This window comes from Panthera pardus, unplaced genomic scaffold (genome assembly GCF_024362965.1).
Source record: "Panthera pardus isolate Hobbes unplaced genomic scaffold, ASM2436296v1 HiC_scaffold_11, whole genome shotgun sequence".
Lineage (NCBI taxonomy): Eukaryota > Metazoa > Chordata > Mammalia > Carnivora > Felidae > Panthera > Panthera pardus.
In genome coordinates, this window is record NW_026526666.1 from 12,077,737 (window position 1) to 12,097,439 (window position 19,703).

At 43.7% G+C, this 19,703-nt stretch overlaps 1 protein-coding gene across 6 annotated transcripts; it reads right to left on the reverse strand.

Annotated features, from left to right (window-relative positions):
- Positions 1–2,231: 2,231 nt before the first annotated feature.
- Positions 2,232–7,258, reverse strand: CUNH1orf162 (chromosome unknown C1orf162 homolog). Of its 6 annotated transcripts, none has more exons than XM_019457829.2 (8): positions 7,140–7,258; positions 6,634–6,775; positions 5,306–5,425; positions 5,085–5,132; positions 3,844–3,904; positions 3,265–3,359; positions 2,933–3,000; positions 2,232–2,766 (listed from the first exon to the last, which is right to left on the reverse strand). In XM_019457829.2, the coding sequence occupies exons 4-8, from the start codon at positions 5,119–5,121 to the stop codon at positions 2,605–2,607; spliced, it is 423 nt and encodes a 140-aa protein (XP_019313374.1). In that variant the 5' UTR covers positions 5,122–5,132; positions 5,306–5,425; positions 6,634–6,775; positions 7,140–7,258; the 3' UTR covers positions 2,232–2,604. The 6 variants fall into 6 exon arrangements, with proteins under 6 accessions (XP_019313374.1, XP_019313375.1, XP_019313376.1 ...); XM_019457830.2 differs by having other exon boundaries at positions 5,085–5,163; XM_019457831.1 differs by lacking the exon at positions 6,634–6,775 and having other exon boundaries at positions 7,140–7,250.
- Positions 7,259–19,703: the final 12,445 nt, after the last annotated feature.

A 19,703-nucleotide genomic window follows, 5' to 3' on the forward strand; every position in this document is an offset into this window, starting at 1 on the left:
AACTCCGGAGCCAGCCTCCGTAGGTGTGAGCCTCAGCGCCCCTACTTACTTAGCAGTGTGAACTCGGGCAAGTTACTGAGCCTCTCGGAGCCTCCCTTTCTGTTCTAAAATGGGAACAGTAAAACTGTCACCTCCTAGTGTTTTGTGAGGCTTCCATGAACACGTGCCGAACACTTAGAATACACTTCGAGTATAACAAGCCTTGCTAAGTGTTAGGCGATCTTATGAACTGCGATTTCAACTACATAGGCGACTTTCCATAGGATGTGTTCGCAGCAATAGATTTTTTTTTTAATATAAAATTTGTTGTCAGATTGGTTTCCATACAACACCCGGTGCTCATCCCAACAGGTGCCCTGCTCAATGCCCATCACCCGCTTCGCAGCAGCAGATTTTAAAACGTCACCAGCTCTTGCCAAATTGCCTCCGTAGCAATTGTATGTGTGCCTTGGGTCTCCACAGTCCTGCCCAAGCTGTTTGTTAGCAAACTTTCTGAAGGTCGCCAACGTCACTGACAGAAAAGATCTAATTGTAGTTTTAACTACTGTTTCTCTCATTACGAGTAAACTTGCGTACCTCTTCATATGTTTAAACAAGCCACTACATTTCCTTTTCTGTGACCAACAGACCTATCCTGGTCTTCTATTTTCTACTGAGTTGCTGATTTCTTCCCTGTTGACTTAATATATTAGGAGCCCTAATATATTCCGGAGCTCTTAATATAATAAGAAAATTAGCCTTTTGGCTATAGGGTGCTTTGCAAATATTTTCCAAGCTTGGCATTTTGAATAGTATTTTGTAAGCCCAGTTAATCAGTCTTTTCTGGTTTACTGGCTCCAGGTCATACATTTGAGGCATGCACCACTATGTTTTAAAAATTCTCCTATATATTCTTCTAGTACTTTAAAATTTTTTATTTATTAATTTAATTTTTTAAAATGTTTATTTATTTTGAGAGAGAGAGAGAGTGTGCGCCTGTGTGCAAGCAGGGGAGGAGCAAAGAGAGGGAGAGAGAGAATCCCAAGCAGCCTCCACACGGTTAGCACGGAGCCCACGAACCGTGAGATCATGTCCTGAGCTGAAATCAAGAGTCGGACCCTCAACCGACCAAGCCACCTAGGCGCCCTTCTTCTAATACTTTTATAATGTTTTTACAGTTAAATTTTTTATGTATCTTGAATTTATTATGATTTAAGAAGGGAGGTGTGGATTCTGGTCTTACTTTCATCCATATGGCTACCTACCTGTCTAAACACCGTTTATGAATTAACCAATTTCCCCCAAATGACTGGATACGCTATCTTCGTCATACTCTAAATTTCTTCATGGATTTTGATCTTTTTTTAGTCTTTTTACTCTATCCCATTTGTTTATTCATGAACCAGGAACATGTTTTAGTCCATCATGCTTGATAAAATAATACTTTTAGTTAGCTGTGAGGACTAGCCTTCCCAGATTACCTTTATTTGCTTCTTTGTATAGATTTTCCTGGATTTACTTTCTTGTTTATTATCTATACAGGAACCTCACTGAGTGAAAAATAATCTTATTGGTATTTTTACTGGGATTATATATGGGATTATCCATTAGGATTTAGGGGAGTTAACATTTAATCCTTAGTTCCATGTAATATTGCCTGGCATATCTTTTATGCTATAGCAAGAAGGTGGTTTGAATAGCACTTTACACAACAGGGACTTTGTATTTATGTAAAACTGGAACGTATGAAGTACCTAAGTAGATGCCATCTCACTTATTCTCACACTAAGAGGTAAGTATTATTCTGTTTTCAAGATGAAGCAGTTGAAGCTTTGAAAAGTTTAACAACACACTTGGGGCACTTGGGCGGCTCAGTCCGTTAAGCATCCGACATGGGCTCAGGTCATGATCTCAGGGTTCATGAGTTCGAGCCCCAGGTCAGGCTCTGTGCCAATAGCTCGGAGCTTGGAACCTGCTTCGGATTCTGTGTCTCCCTCTCTCTCTGCCCCTCCCCTGCTCACGCTCTGTCTCTCTCCCTTTCAAAAATAAACATTTAAAAAAAAAAAAAAAAAGTTTCACACACTTACCCAAAAGAATGCAGCTAGTTGGTGCAGAGCTTGAGACCTGTGCCCCAATCAATCCTGAACTTGATCTAGAGTCCCGTCACCTCTGTTAGGCTTCTGGCTGTGCATGAGCTCTGCGTCTTTGGAGGTGACGGGGACAGACAAATGCATGATGCAGGAGGGGCTGGCTTTGCAGGGGGTTTGCTTTTATTTGTTTAATTCTTGCTAACTTGCCCAGTTGGTTGACTTCTCCCAAACTGATCAGCGGCCCTGAGTGAACACTCTTTGTGCCATGAGCTCTGTACTACCACACTCGTTGAAAGGGGACGAGCGAGGCAGTCTCAGCCCTTGAGGGGCTATCAGACTGTCCGTTCAAGCGGCTGGGCCAGCAATCTTTTCTCAGGCCAAGGGAAAGATGGGCCCTTGGTCTTCAAACATGCTGGCTAACATGGCCAGATCACACCCCAACAACTCCACTGTAGTCTGGTCAGGCTGTGGTCCCAAATTTGTCCAAAGGGAAAGTGATTATATAAAGACGGAGCTGAGATAAGAGGGACTGGCGTCAAGCCTCACTGGAAAGGTCGGGTGAGTTTGTCACTTTGATCTGAGAGTAGACAACCGGATCCAAGCCTGCAGAATGTTTCTCAGTCAGGTAATGATTCTTTTCTTCTGCGATTTGGAAAGTCATGCTAGCATAGGTGAGTGCTTCCTCTGGGGATGAAAGCTGCAGAGGAAGGAGGAGGAGGCAGAGGAGTGAGTGAGTTGGATTTGGAGGAAGGTGTCTCTTTAGAAGCCATTTGGAAGCTGTGGTCACAGAGGACCAAAGAGATCAGAAGAACCCTTCCAAGATGCACTTGCCCAGGGTCCCGGAAACAACGTGGTCATCTTACCTTGGCCGGAGAATCTTGGCCAGAGTGAGGATCGAAGGGAGGATCCAGGGCGCAGGGACTAGAGTGACCTGCCTCAGGTGCCAGGAGAGAGAGGGACAAGTCTCAGCAATGGGGTCTGGAAGAATGGGAAGGCTTTCCCTGCAGGCTGGGGTGAAGGCTGGGTGTTGGAGGTGGGAAGCGTGGAGGGTGGGAGGGCAGGTGGAGAAGTTTGGGGATTCAGGTCCTCAGTGTGCAGACAGGGTGAGCTCCCTGGGTTCTACTCCCCCTCAGAGCCACGTCTGTTCTCAACGGCTGGGCAGTGAGAGCCGTGCCGTCTCTCAGAGACCACTTACGTTTCCTGTAGCTCTTTATGATGAAGAAGATAAGGGCCAACAGCAGCAGCGTGATCAGGACCCCGGCAAAAAAGGCCAAGAGCAAATACTGTATGCTGTTTTGGCAAAGAAAGGGAGGAGACGGACCACTGGACCTTCTGAAGGCCTTTGCCAGAGGCCAGAAGGTCCTCTTTCCCACCCGTGCATAAATCCCTGCAATAGCTGCCATGTTGGTTAGGTGACTTTCACTCTTACCCACTGCTTTTCAGCATTTTGCTTTCGGGTTCCAGAACTATTTGAGGCCTCAGTGAAAACTGTGGGCTCTCTTCCCTCCCTGAAATCTTCATAGGTACCCCCCCAGAGCAGATTTCATGTATCCGCCGAGGGGATTCATGGATCTCTTGAGGGATCTCCCCTCCCTGGGCAACCTGGGGTTAAGAACCACACTCTGAAAATAAAAAAAACCAGTTCAGTTCTTCAGCTGTTTCTGGTCCCTTTTCCCCAGACCGCCCTCCTAAGTTCCTCCTAAGTCACCCTCCCAAGCTGGCAACGCAAAATCCGGGGCCTTGGGGTACCAGACGAAATGGGCGGAGCACTTACTTGGTGCGCTCCCAGAAGGAGAACGGAGGTGTTGGGGCTACTGTGTTGGTGTTTTGTTCGTCTGTGAGAGAACAGAAAGGGGATTAGTGTCCCTGTCCCGTCTCATGAATGTCCCCAGGCGCCCCTCCCTATGCAAGCAACCCGTGGAGATAAATGCTGGGGGTGCTACACTCTGCAATAGGGGAGGGGTGCCTGAGCGGCTTAAGTGTCCGACTTTTGGTTTCAGCTCAGGTCACGATCTCACAGTTCAGGAGTTCGAGCCCCGCGTCCGGCTGAGCGCAGAGCCTGCTTGGGATTCTGTGTCTCCCTATCTCTCTGCCCCTCCCCTGCTGATGTTCTCTCCCTGTCTCTCAAAAATAAATAAACATTTAAAAAAAAAAAAAAAAAAAAGAAGAGAACAGTGTTTCCTAGATCCTCGATCCTTTCATGTGAAAATTAGAGCTGGAACTTAAAAAACAATCAGCTTAGGGGCACCTGGGTGGCTCAGTTGGTTAAGCCTCCGACTTCTGGTCATGACTCACAGTTTGTGAGTTCGAGCCCCGCGTCAGGCTCTGTGCTGACAGCTCGGAGCCTGGAGCCTGCTTCAGATTCTGTCTCCCTCTCTCTCTGCCCCTCTGCCACTCATGCTGTCTCTCCTTCTCTCTCTCAAAAATAAACATTAAAAAAACAAACAAAAAACTCCATCAGCTAAACCAATGAAAGAGAAGCCTAGCGTTTTTGTAGTCCCATGTGTCCCTTTGACAAACAAACAAACAAACCTCTCCTGTGGCCCCTCAAAGATTTAATAGGACCCCTAGGAGATATGCTCCCTGGGACTTAAGCCAACAATCTCAAGGCCAGGGAGTAGAGAACCAAAAGCAAAACCCAGAACTAGCATTTCCCAATGTTTTGGGGAACTTGGCCTTGTAAACTGCTACCTATTTTAGTTTGTTCCTTTGTTTGCAGGGCAGCTTTTAACAGTGACTAGCCAAAGGCAGCGACAGGGCAGGGTGTTAATGCCTGCACCATAAATAGGGGACCAGGAAGAGAAGGGAAGTGTATTGCCATAAACTACCCAGCCTGTCTGGTACTGAGCACAGAGACATGCTTTACTCAAATTGGGAGGACCAGATTGTTCTCTCTGGTTCCCCTTTTCTCTCTTCCTGTCATTAGATTCTGCATCAAGGTAAAATTGATGGTGGTGATGCCAGTCCAGATTAACTCAGCAGTGGGGCAGGTAACGCTTCCTGCCCTGGACTTACCGTTGTTGCATTCAGGTTTGGAATGACCTCCTCCCATGCCGTCTTCCCCTGAGAATAAAAAAGATTCCTCTTAGAAAGCCTGGAAAGGAAAGGCAACAAAGGGGCAAACTCTGAGAGTGTGATTTTAATATCAGAGCAGTAGCAATGAGAGAGAGGCAAGTCAGGGTGGGTGTTCTGGTGAGGCCAGGGGTCACAGACTTCATATGGTATGGTTACCACACCTCAGCAACTAGTCCTCAGCTTTGCACGTCCGGAATTAATCTTAGCGGAGCGCCAAGAATAGGCTGATTGGTCCAGAACTGACTCACAAGCAAGTAACTCACAGGAGACTGATGTAGACACTGAAACGACATAAGGAACATGTTGTGTCACTAGTGTGTTCTATCAGAACATATAAGAAAGTCCGTTAAAACCAGTTTTTCTTGGTAAACGTTGAATCGAACTAAGTATGGGAGAAGATGAAAGCATGACTTTAAGACTGAACGTCATATAGGTCTGATGTATTTGCCTCACTCCTCCCTGGCGGTGCTGGGTAAGCTTGGACCCATTTTTTTCTTCAAGGTCCTTCCTCTAGGCTGTATCAGAGCTTTTATTCTGTCCACATATTGTCTTTCCAAGTGTGTCAGTGTCCTTATCTAGGCTATGGTTCTGCTTGTTATGTGAAACTTTCTGTATTTTCTCTTTTATTTATTTGTACTAAAAAGATAAAGTACCTAAAAGCAGCAGAGTAAAATAACCCCAAATCCCACTACCAATTATTAATATTTTAGTGTATTCTTTTTAGTTATACTTCCATGCATTTGCCTAAAATCTGGTTGAGCCTTCTTCATGTCTCCTTTTTTGTTATTTTTACTAAGTTTTTTTTTAATCATAAACATCCCTCCCATGCCACTCAAAACTCTCCATAAGCATTTTTAGTGGTGATAGGCCTTTCTGCTACAGCTATGTACTATAGTGTGCTTAACCAGTTTCTTCGCTGATAAAAATGGTTTCCACTTTTCTTTATATAAAATAATAAAACAATTTTAGAAGACCACAGTTCTACTTCATATTGAGACATGCCCTGACAAGAATTTTTGGCTCTCCTTATACCTGGTGTACTTTAAGGTCATGTATTTAGACAACAAATGTCATCAATTATTTGTGTTTAATTGTTCAGCTTTCAAAAATGAATGAATTTCCAAGTCCTTGAACATGGGGAGGGTCGGGAGAAGGATACCTCATCGCCATGTACCAGTTACAACCGCAACAGCAACATTAAGTGCCTTACAATTGGCCAAATAACGTAACCTAGGATAATAAGAAAAGTGCCGACAGGAAAATTTGGTGAGAATTCTGAGACACGAGATATAGGAAGCCCACTATTACAGCAGAATCACCGGTGATAACAATTTTTCTAGCATTTGTTGCTCCTTTTCTAATTTAAAAGTCAACAGTGCTTTTTGTAGAGCACCATAAAATATTTAGTACAGAGTATTTTTGAAATATTGAAATAATGTGTCTGCCCTAAAAAGACTCTGATCCCCTAGGGATTTATACTGAACCTTACCACTGGGGAGATGAGAGGGAGAGGATCCGGATCCGTAGGATTCTGTAAAATCTTAATCTTCACTTGAATGGCTCTCAATTTACCACCATCCACAAAGAAATGTCCCTGTTGCCACCTTTAAAATATTTTGGGCCACCCCACCCTGAAAGACAAAACCCTCACACACAGTGCCGCGGGGAAATAACTACTTACAGATCCAGGCCAAGAAAAGCAGGAAACACATTTCCATTTGAAAACAACACTCCAAACAAACATTTGACAGAGCATAAATTAAAATAGAAACAGCTATCTACTTTCCCACATTTTGCCCCGGGGAAGAATCTTACTGATTGCCACAAATTCTACCAACTAACTGCAGCTACTCAAAATACAACCCTTCCCCCACCAAATAAAATTAAACAGAAAAAAAAAAAAAAAAGGATAGCAACCACTAAAAATTAGATGACATTTTCTTTTGGTGAATGATTATTTCATCTAGATTAAAAGCATGGGAGTAAAGGCATTACCTTCTAAGAAAAAGTCCGGTCACAAGACGCCAATCGTGTAAGACTGAACTTTTCATTTGTTTCCGTGACTTAGTACTACTTTTCAGAAATGACGAAACGATTACTGCTATTGCCGCCATCAGGCTGTATGTCGCAAAGATCTTATCTGAACCTGAGGGCAGACTTCCTCTTTGAGGCCAACACTATATATATATATAAACTTTTAATTGTTTTTTATAAGAGCATATATTTTTGAATCCCATAAACAGCTTCTTTTGTATCTTTTGACACACGAACACCAGAATGTAGGGGATTAAGACAAGTTTATTTCTAATGAAGTGTTTCTTATGTATGTAACCACCATGCTAGATAAGGTGGAGGTCACAGCAGGATGATATTATCGCTGCCACCAAGCATCTTAAAATCTCATTTGTTCTAACCAGAAAGATGAGGTCGATAAGGAGAAACGGAGAGCACTATCAAGGGTGAAGGGCCGGCTGGCTGGGCACACATGAAATGTGTTGACAGTTATGGCGATCCCTTCAAAGGGAAGACGAATCATTTATTTCTTTTTAAAGTTCACTTTTTTATTTTGAGAGAGAGAGAGCACAAGCGGGAAGGGGCAGAGAGAGAGAGGGAGAGAGAAAGGATCCCAAGCAGGCTCTGCACTGTCAGCGCGGAGCCAGATGCAGGGCTGGAACTCACAAATCATGAGACCATGACCTGAGTGGAAACCAAGAGTCAGATGCTTAACCAACTGAGCCATCCAGGCACCCCACGAATTATTCCTTTATAAACATGTATTCATAACATAATGTTAATAAAGTACCCTGCCTCTTATTTTTTTTTACATTTTTTAATGTTTATTTTTGAGAGAGAGCACAAGTGGGGGAGGGGCAGAGACAGAGAGAGAGGCACAGATTCTGCAACAGGCTCCAGGCTCTGAGCTGTCAGCACAGAGCCCGACGTGGAGCTTGAACCTATGAACTGAGAGATCATGACCTAAGCCAAAGTCGGATGCTCAACCAACTGAGCCACCTAGGCACCCCTAAAGTACTCTCTGCCTCTTAAAAGGGGTAGTAAAAAGTAGAGGGAAGATGAATTTAGAAAAATAAACATAAGGATCTAGAAATATTATCCAAAATGGAATTTATGAAAGATGTACTATTATGAATTCACAGATATTTAAGAAATTTGGAGCATGGCAATTTCTAAGAACACCGCCGAGGTTCTGGTCACTCTTGTATTTTGTGTTTGACATTATAAGAAAACAACACCTTCAGAGTGAAATCTGATATTTAAAGGGTTCAAGAAGTGTGAAAAAAGAAAATAGCCCCTGAAATTATTACTTTTTAGGTATCTTTTTTTTTTCAAAAGAATGTCCTCAATTTTGTAGTTTATGGAAAATAAAGCAAGAATTCTCATGCTTATGAGGCTAAAGCAATCAAAGAAAGAGAGGGCTCAGTCGATTATCCTCTTAGTATAACTCAAAGAAACTATTGAAATAGAGGAAAAACACCTTTTAAAAAAAATTTTTTTTAATGTTCATTTAAAAAAATTTTTTTTTACATTTATTTATTTTTGAGAAACAGAGTGAGACAAAGCATGAGAAGGGGAGGGGAAGAGAGAGAAGTAGACACAGAATCTGAAGCAGGCTCCAGGCTCTGAGCGAGTGGTCAGCACAGAGCCTGATGTGGGGCTCGAACCACAAACTGTGAGATCATGACCTGAGCTGAAGTCGGTCGCTCAACCGACTGAGCCACCCAGGTGCCCCTTAATGTTCATTTTTGAGAGACAGACAGACAGAACGCAAGTGGGGGTGAGGCAGAGAGAGAGACACACACAGAATCTGAAGCAGGCTCCAGGCTCTGATAGGTCAGCACGTAGCCTGACGCGGGGCTTGAACTCACAAACCGTGAGACCATGACCTGAGCCAGAGTCAGACGCCCAACCAACTGAGCCACCCAGGTGCCCCAAAAAACACCTTTAACTTGGAATTACTATCTCTGGATTGTTAATCAAGAAATGCACACTATTTTTTTTTTTTTTTTTGGTATAGTATTTGAAAACAATAAACATTTGATAGTTTGGAAAAATATATAAAATATTAATACATATAATCACTAACAAAAAAATAGTGAACTGGGTGCAGTGGATATTTCAGAGAACAGGGCAGAAAATCTCGTGAGGCCTACCATCTAACTGAGAAGAGAGATGGTAAGAAAACAACAGACTGATTACAGATTGTGTTGAGGGCCATGAAGGAAAGAAGCTGAGTACCATGCTAGAGAGTAAATGATGGGAGAATGTCATTAGATGAAATGGATGACCGGGGATGGTCTGTCCAAGGAGCAAGCACTGAGGACAAGAGGACGGGAAAGATGGTTCCAGGCAGAGGGCAGAGCAACTTGTGGGCCTGGAGAAAGGAAGAGCTGACGGAACGGGCAGAGCTGGTGAAATCAGGCCAGGCTTTGCACAGGTACACCTGGAGCTGGGGCTCTGGGCCTAGATGGGGTTTGATGGAGGGGGCAGAAACGAACCGGAACCGTGTATAAAGAGTGCCTCAGGCCTGGGACTGGTTGCTGGAATTCAGGGGATGTGTTTCTGGGATATCAGCAAGGTTCCAAAAGTGGGGCATTTGGAAGGAGGGGGAAGTAGGAAATAGTCCCACAGATCTGAGGGCAGACTGTGGGGGTCTTTGAATCCAAGCAAAATACATATTTTAAGTAATAATAAGGAACCACTATAGGTTTTTGACTTGGGATATAATACGATAAACATGGTCTTTAAGGAAGATTGTGCCACCTCATCTAGGATAAATTATGGGTAGAGAAAGAGACAAGGAAATCAGCTAGGGGAATATGGCAATATTTTAGGTATTTAATAGGCACATGAGCATTGGGGATGGGGAGGAACCCGCCTTCCAGGTGTAAGGAGACTGGAAGTTGTAAAAGTTGGGACCTGGATACAGGGAATGAAACAAGTGATTATGTCAAGGTTTTGAATCTCGGTGGCTGAGAGAATTCATTTTTTTCATTCGCTCCAAAATCATTTGTTGAACATTTACTGTGTGCCATGTACTTACATCCTGAGGACATAATGGTGAGCCCAAAAGAGCCTTTTCATGTCTTCGTAGAACTTTCAGGCTAGTAAAAGAGGCCTATACCACACAAGGAAATGATAAATTGCAATAATTCCATGCGCCATGAAGGTGCAGAATCCCCACTGTATATGCCTATGATACATACAGGGAACCAGGGAAGGCTTCCTGGAGGAAAAGCAAGCCAAAATTCTAAGTGTGAGTTGGGGTTCCACTCGGCCAAGATGAGACAAAGGATCAGAGGGAACAGAATGTTAAAATTCAAAAGCCCTGTGCTAGAAAGGAGGGTAGGAAGTTCAAAAAGGAAAAACAAGACTCCTATGACAACAGCCTAAAGCAAGGAAGCCTGTGACTCTGGGGTTGGGGGGTGGGGTGTGGAGCATGGCGGTGGGGAGGGGGGGATTTGAAGAGGCAGGAAGGGGTGGGTTCCCTCAGAGCTTTTGTTTTTATTGTAAGATAATTGGGTTGATCTACACTAGAGGTATATAAGCAAGGGTGACACGATCAGACTTGCGTTCTCAATCACTCAACCTGGGGGAGAGGAGCAAACTAGAAGACAGTGGATTAGGTATGAAAGGACAGGCTGTGAGGTTACTGCAGTGACCCAGTGGAGGGATGGATAATAGTAACTCGGGCTAGGGCAGTAGCAGTAGAGAGATGGACAGGCGTAAGTGAATTTGAGAGATATTCAGGAGGGTGGTGGCAAAAACAAGGAAGGGCAAAGTCAGACTGTGAGCAAAGTTGTTACCAAAGTTGTTACCAAAGAGCTGACAGAGGAAGAAGAGCCAGAACGGGAAACAGCAGTAGCTCAAGACTTAAAGTAACGAATTTATTTATTTATTTATTTATTTATTTATTTATTTACTTACTTATTTATTTATGAGAGTCAATGGGGGAGGGGCAGAGAGAGAGGGAGTCAGAGGATCCGAGGCAGGCTCCACACCCTGTCAGCCTGAGCCGAAGTCAGATGCTGAGCCACCCAGGCGCCCTGAGACTTAGAGTGATGATTTAATTAATTAATCAGACCTTGACCAAGCGCCTACTATGACCCAAATGCACTGCCAAGTTCTGGAGTCAACAGTAAAATGAAACATGGTAGATGCTATGTGGGCATCTGCACAGGATGGAATGGGACCCAAGAGAGAAAAGGCCCAGCTTACAAAATAAGGAAGAAAAGTGAGTGTCACCAGAAGCATCATAGAGGAGATGATGTATGAGCTGCGTCTGGAAAGATGAATCACATTTTCTAGGCAGGCAGAGGAAGGAAGCGTATTCCAGGTAGGGGGACTGCACGAGCAAAGACATGCTCTGTCACGCTGGTTACGGTCCAGGAAATGCAAGTGTTTTACGTGGCTGGTGCAGTGGGGAATGAGGCTCAGGTGCGGATGGGGAACAGAAGAGGACAGGCTGGAGAGGAAGGGCAAGACCAGGTGATGGAGGACCCTACACAAACCTTACCTTACAGGAAATGGAGACACTGCTGAAGAGGAATCACATGGTCACATTTAGGTGTAGGCAACAGAGCGCTGGAGGGACTGATTGGGATCCAGGAAGTGGGCGCAAGTCCTCTGCCACTGCAGAGCTCTGGCCAGAGGAAATGAGCACAGGGAGGAAGAGATAGGGCAGAGAGACGGGATTATTTGTCAGTTGTGAGAGGAAGGCACGGGAGAGGAGCTCAGGGTAACTCCCAGATTTCTGCCTTGTATCCCTGATTAATAGTGCAAATATAGAAGAAAGGGATGTGGGAGTGGGGGAATAACGCATCACTCTCGGACACGTTGACTTTAGGGTGGCCAGGGAACATGAGGTAGTTGGATGCACAGGTCTAGGGCTCGTGAAAGAGATCTAGATTTGTGTGGACAGTACTAGTTCTCACCCACAACCGGTTCTCCTTTCCTGGCCCAGAGCCTCACCTGTAGTTGGGTGGTGCCATGTGACTAGTTCTGGCCAACAGCCCATGAATGAAAGTGATGTATTCCCTTCCAGTTGAAGCATTTACTTGCTTAACTAAGACCTCCTCTGACCCCTTCTCCTGCAGGGTGATCATGGAGATTTTGTGGTGAGAAGCTAAGGCTGAAAGCTCTAAAGCTGGATCACTATGTCATCATATGGAGGGCAGTTTCTCTGGAGGGTCGCTTGGACCTGCGGTAGATTCTTTATGAGCAAAAAAATAAGCTTTTCCATATTGACACTAAGGAAATTTTGGGATACGGACTTCAAGCTGTATTACAAAGCTGTAATCATCAAGACAGTATGGTCCTGGCACAAGAACAGACACTCAGGTCAATGGAACAGAATAGAGAACCCAGAAATGCACCCACAAATGTATGGCCAACTAATCTTCAACAAAACAGGAAAGAATATCCAATGGAATAAAGACAGTCTCTTCAGCAAGTGGTGCTGGGAAAACTGGAGAGCAACATGCAGAAGAATGAACCTGGTCCACTTTCTTACATCATACACAAAAATAAACTCAAAATGGATGGAAAACCTAAATGTAAGACAGGAAGCCATCAAAATCCTCGAGGAGAAAGCAGGAAAAAACCTCTTCGACCATGGCCGCAGCAATTCACTCAACACGTCTCCGGAGGCAAGGGCAACAAAAGAAAAATGAACTATTGGGACCTCATCAAAATAAAAAACTTCTGCACAGTGAAGGAAACAATCAGCAAAACTAAAAGGCAACTGACGGAATGGGAGAAGATATTTGCGAATGATATATCAGATAAAGGATTAGTATCCAAAATCTATAAAGAATTTATCAAACTCAACACCCAAAAATCAAATAATCCAGTGAAGAAATGGGCAAAAGACATGGAGATTTTGGGATAGTTCTTATCTCACATGTGCTATTAGAAGCCAGGGAGGAAAGGAAGGAAGGAAGGAAGGAAGGAAGGAAGGAAGGAAGGAAGGAAGGCACGAAAACTGTGGCCAACAGTGCCAGATGCTGCTGAGAGGGAGGTGCAGTAACATGAGGGCTGGAAAGAGTGGATTGGATTAGGAAATTAAGAGATCATGATCTCTTCTGTGAATGTAGCTTAGGGTTGGCAGTGGCGGGAAATAAGACTTCAGTGGGTTGCACAGTTGAACAGAAATCCCGGGACATAGAGCAGATTGGATCTTTAAAGAGATCCTCTTGTTAAAGAACACCAATAAGTGCTGGGTAAAACATTTTAAACACCATCATTTAAAAATGCATGGCTGAACTAGATGTTGGAAATCCTCAAAGGTAGAAAGGAAGCCCGCTGGGTGAGAGCTGGAGCTGGTGTTTGCTTGGGGAATAGCTGGTAATCTTTGTTGAGCCAGAGCTAGGGTTGAAATGCCATGTGCCTAAGATCTGGAAACCAACTCTAAAGCCTGCACAAAGGTGGGAATTTGCATCGGACTCTCTGAAAGGGGACCCACAGTGGGTAAATGAGGAAAAGTCATGCCACAGATGGAAATGGTAGGGATCCTTGTACCAGCTTTCAACAGCAGCATAACAAATGGTCACACAATTAGAGGCTTAAGAGAGTGCACATTTATTATCTCACAGGATCTGTGCGTTACAGGCTTGGGTACAGCTTAACAGGGTTCTCTGCTTCAGGCTCTCACCAGGGTGCAGTTCAAGTATTGGCTGGGGTCTTGGTTTCATCAGAGGCTTGGCTGGGGGGGAAGATCCACTTTGAAACTCCATTTGTTGGATGAATTCGTTTCCTTTTGGCTGTAAGACCGAGGAGACCCCAGCTTGTCACTGGCTCTCTGTTGGAGTCTGCCCTCGGGTCCTAGAAGCTGTGTGCAGTTCTCTGCCGTTGGCCCTGTTCATAGGTAGTTCAAAACACAATCTCCTGCTTCTTTAAGGCCGGCAGGAGAGTCTTACTAGGCTGCTGGGATGGTCTTACACAGCGTAATGTAGCAGTGGGAGTGACTTCTCATCACCTTTGGCCCCATACAGTAACCCAATCAAGGGAGGGGCACCCCACCACCTTTGCTATATTGTATTGATTAGATCCAAGGCACAGATTAAATCTGCGCTCAGGGGAAGGGATTTCACCCAGGGTAACACCAGGGGGCGGACACTGTGCCGCAGTGTAGAATCCTGCCTACTACTCTGGCTTATTCCAATCTTGGCTCTGGGCAAGAGGAGGGCAAAGAGAAAAACAAAACAAAACTTCTTTGAGGATCCTCTAACTGCAAACCCAACTTCAGCAAGTTTTGGGCCAGATTTTGCACTCTGTGGTTCTATATCTTCTATCATTCATTTTACAATAGTTTTTAATTTCCTTTCTGATTTCTTTGATGCATGGATTATTTAGAAAGGTGTTTCTTAATTATATGTAGATCTCCTTATCTTTTTGTTAACAACTTTAAGCATAATTTTTCTGTGGTTAGCAAAAATACTGGGCACGATTTCAATCCTTTAAAATCTGTTGAGACATGCATCATGCATATTATATGGTCAAGTCTTACATACTATTTCGTATGTACTTGAGAAAAATTGTATAGCCTGCAGTTATTGGGAGCAGTGTTCTGTACCTCTATTAAGTCCAGTTTGTGTTTGTGTTTGTTCAGACTCTATATCCTAACTGCTTCCTAATTCTTTAGTTACTGATGTAATTATGAATCTCTCTCTCTCCATATATATATATATATGTATGTATGTATGTATACATATACTTTTTTTTTTTTTTTTTTGAGAGAGAGAGAGCATGCACACGAGTAGAGGGGCAGAGGCAGAGGGAGGGAGAAAATCTCAAGCAGTCTTCATGCTCAGCAAGGAGCCTGGCACAGGGCTCAGTCTTGCCACTGTGAGGTCATGACCTGAGAGCCTAAATCAAGAGCGGGATGCAAACCACTGAGCCACCAGGGCGACCCCGAATTTGTCTATTTCTACATAAAAATATTTTAATCTCCAAAGGTTTTATATTTATAATATTCACTTAGGTTTACTCACATATTTAATAGCTATGTTTTTCTTCCTTTTCCCTTGTGTTTCTGGCATGTTCTATGGGATCATTTTCCTCGTCTTAAGAATAGCTTTTAGTCTTTTAATGAAGTGCTACTTACTGGTTGCAAACTCATTTTTAGTTCTCTTGAAACCCTTCTCTTTCATTCTTAAAAGAAGATATTTTTGCTGCTATAGAATTCTAGTTAGGTACTTCCCCCCCTGCCCCCCCCCCCCCCGCCCCCCCCCCCCCCCCCCCCCACACTGATCATTTCCTTTCACGATCTTCTGGCCATAAGCTCTTTAAATATTCCTTCTGCCTCGTCTTCTCTCATTTTCTTTTGGGACTCCAACCGCATATTTAGACTTTATTGTATCTTCTCTCCTACTCTCCCTTTTGTGTTTTTCATCTTTTTGTCTCTCTTCTTCATTCTGGATGTTCTCTTTTAAGTTATTTCCAGTTCATAATTGCTCCTTTCTAATCTGCTATACAAAATGGCCAATTGAGCTAATTTCTGTGTATTTTTTCAGTTCTAGAATTTGTTTCAAAACTTGTTTAAGAGAGTGCCTCGTTCTCTGTCCACATTTTTTCTTAAGTAGGCTCCACACCCAACGTGGGACTTGAACTCACAACCCTGAGATCAAGAGTCAGATGCTCTACTGACTGAGCCAGCCAAACACCCCTCTGTCAACATTTTCGCACTCGACTTTTATCTCCTTCACTACAATAAGCATAATTAGCTTATGGCTTGTTTAGTCCTGGCTTACGGTATCTTATCTTCTAATTATCTGATTACCTCTTCCTCTAAAATTGGGTTTGAAAAATCATTTGCAGAAGAAAGAGAAGACTAGGATCATGTTTTCTTCCTCCAAACGAGGTTTCGTTTCTTCGTGGGTTTTTTTGGCCAGAGACCTGGGGGCATCAGCAATCTGGGATCACCTTAATCCGAGTTCAGGGCTGAGTTCACTGAGTGGGTCCACTCACAGCAAGGCGCTGTCAAGTGTAAGGACTGGTGTTTTCTGGCTTCACCTGTGCTCTGAGTGCAGCTGATTGTGTGCACAGTATGTGGTGATGGTGGGCAGTGGTGATGTTTACTTGCGTTTCATCCTCGATGGGTCCTGGGCTCCGTCTTTCATTCCTCAAGCTACCAGAGGCTGGTGAAGCCACCAGAAGCATAGCGTAGTCTCTTGGCTATCTCCAGATTGGCAAATGCTCCCAGGGCAGAAGTGGTCCCGAGGGCTACACTCACCTCTCTGAATTTCCACCACCTCTCGGTTCTTGGCCTGATGATTTCTCGTTATCTTGTGGTGCTTTCGTACCCCTAAGATAGGTTTTATGTTTCGCTCAGATGTTAAAAATTTCTTCAGTCAGACAGTTGGTCTGAATTACCTTGTCTACCACTAGTGGAAGCCAAAGTTTCAAGATTTTGCAGTTTAATTGTATTTGAATCCCAACAACAAAGCTCCAGGAGTCCACATCTTAATTGTACTTCTTACTTCAACAGCAAACAGAAAATTTAAGCAAGGTACATTTTATAATACTAATAAAGGACAGAAAGTGTTTAAAATAAGTGTTATAAAAGAGGTATAGGACCTTAACAGAGAACATCAAAAAAAATTTAAGGGAAAACACAAGACCTAATATATAGAAAAACAATCCTTAATTTAATTACTTCCTTTAGTGTCATTTATCTTGTTCCTCTATCTCCTTCATTTCCTGGAACTGGAATTTATATCTTAAGCCTTGATAGATTCAAGTTAAATATTTTTAGCTAGATTAACATCGCAGGTGACATTGTCTAGTTTATACCTAGTCCCATCAGGAAACATTTCTGGTTATCTCACCATGCGTGTTGCTAAGAATAACCACTGAATTAGGGTGACTGACTTGACTGGAGTGGTCTTCAGATTATTATTAGTTATCGTTGATAATAAATTTTCTTATGGTCATTATCACATTTATAACAAAAGTAAAGGATCTAACAACAGTTCCCTTTTCTCACTGACATTGTAATCTATTTCTTTTGCTGACACAAAAATACTTCAAGTTCAACTGGACTTTTTCATATCACGTATTTAAAAAATAATCAACCTACTCTAACTTGCAGACTGCACAGCCAATCACCACGCGGCCAGTTTGCAAGTACTAAACCACATCTACCACATAGAAATAAACGTCTGGTAATTTGAAGGTGGAGATCTGGAGCTGTAGTCTGTGGAGTTTTACCTCCAGGAACCCTGTTCAGCTTATCACCTCCTCTCTTTCCTGGCTGGCTTCACTTTGGGCCATGACACCACACTCCTGGGGCACAGGTAAATAAATTCCTCCATCTGGGGCCTCTTGCCCAAGAGAAGCAGCATGTGCTCCTATAACTGGCTATGGCTAAGGTCTAGGTTGGCAGAGCACTGTCTTGGCAATGTTTCAGTGTTGCTGAGTGCAGGACGTCACTCATCCGGCTCTCTGGTTCTGGGGACTATGGGGCATGCTTTCAGACTCTGCTCAGATCAGGTGGCCCTGTGAGAAACCCAGATGCCGTTCTCAGCCTGAAATCATTGGCCTGAGGCCTCGAACAGCCCGGCTGCTCCACGTATTAAGGAGAGCAGTATCTCCTGGCGTTATTTGCCATTCGTGGTAACCTGTCTGGGAAGCTCTAAGTTTGTGCCAACGCTGCAAACTGTAAAGGTTTAGACGTCTGAGGAACAGCAAAGAAAGGGTAGCCAAAGCAGAATGAACAAGGAGTGGTAGGTGAGGTCCAAGAGGCTGCTGGGGACCAGATCATACAGCATCTTGTAAATAATGGTGAGGACTAGATTCTACTTAAGTGTGACGGGGCATTACAGTTTTATGCAGGGGAGTGATGGGTTTAGACTTACATTTGATAAAGCTCACTTTGGCTACGGAGGCTTGTTAAAAAAGGTGCAAGTATGGGAACAGAGAATTGTAGTAGCCCGAAGTGCAGTAGCCGAAGCGAAGCGGCAGCTTGGATTAAGCAGTGGGAGGAGTGGCCAGATCTGAGAGAAGTTTGAGAGTAGGGGTAACAAGACTTGCTGATGGATTGGATAGGGAAAGTGAGTAGAACTTAAGATTGACTCCCAGTTTTTGGCCTGAGCAGCTTGGGTGAATGGTAGTGCCATTATTTGAGGGAAGGGCAGGCTGTGGGCACAGACTGAGAGATCTATTTTTGACTTCAGTTTGAGATGCCTTTAAGTTGTTCATTGGGCATGTAGACAATATGAGGGAGGGTGAGTAGCGTTCTGGAAATTATTCCATGAAGGTCCATTTCCTCACTGCCTTTCAGTCCTTTACCACCGCTGCGATCTTCTGTCCCCACCATTCAACCAAAACTACTCTAGACAGGGCCACCAGAGACTTCCAAGTGATGAACTCTGATGGGCGTGAAGTCCTCTTAATCTCCCTGAAGAAGTGGCTCTTCTGACACAGAACTCGCCACTGTCCTGATTTTATTCTATTGTCTCCTGGTTTTCCTCCAGTAAGTCGCTATTCTTTCTTTGGCAGAATCCTCCTTATCTACCATTTCTCAAACACTGATGTTCTTTCATGGCTCTACACTGAGCCTTATTCTTCCCTGAATCACAGTTTATCCTGTATTCCAAACCACAGTGAGAATATCTCCCTTTCACTTCTCTTTCAAGCAAGAAAGCTGTGACTCACGTTTTTCCCTTCTTCCATATTCTCTACACTCAATCCCACTGTTACCTTTAGTGTTTCTCAATTCCTTTCCGTCCACACTGCCAAGGCCTTAAAGTCTTCAATGTCTTTTCGCTAGAACGTTCCAGCAGCCGAACTAGCTTTGCCTCTCCAAACTGTCCTCTACTGTTGATAGTGACTTTTCTGAAATGAAAGTTAGCATTCCTCTGCTTAAAACCTTTCACTGGCTTCCCTCTCCTCGGAACAAAATCCAACTTCTAAGCACAGCATTAAGAACTCTAATATAACTCCTATTCATAGTTCATTCAAGTTGTTCAGTTTTAAGAATGCTGCTCTGTTACATTAGCTTCTCTACAATCATGAATGCTGCTCCTTCCTTCTGGACTTGAATCCCTCACTCTTCTGGCCAACTTCCTCTTTCAAATGCCAGCTCAGCCTTTCTTTTCTGACCTGCCACCTTTCTGCTGTCTCCATGTTTTGTTGTTTTTTTTTAAATTTTTAAAAAATGTTTATTTATTTTTGAGACAGAGAGAGACAGAGCATGAATGGGGGAGGGTCAGAGAGAGGGAGACACAGAATCTGAAGCAGGCTCCAGGCTCCGAGCTGTCAGCACAGAGCCCGACGTGGGGTTTGAACTCGCAGTGTGAGATCATGACCTGAGCCGAAGTCAGATGCTTAACTGAGCCACCCAGGCGCCCCATGCTGTCTCCATGTTTTATTGGAGGTTCGTTGAACTTCCCGGGATTAGAGTTTTTGCTTTCTTTATTCAGGGTAACATTTATTAACAGGATCATTATTGTGGTGGTTCTTAATGTGTCAAGTGGGTTAGGCTGAACTACTTTCCAGAATTCTCTTCCCTGAATGTTTTGCTTAAAGTGAGCCATTTGATTC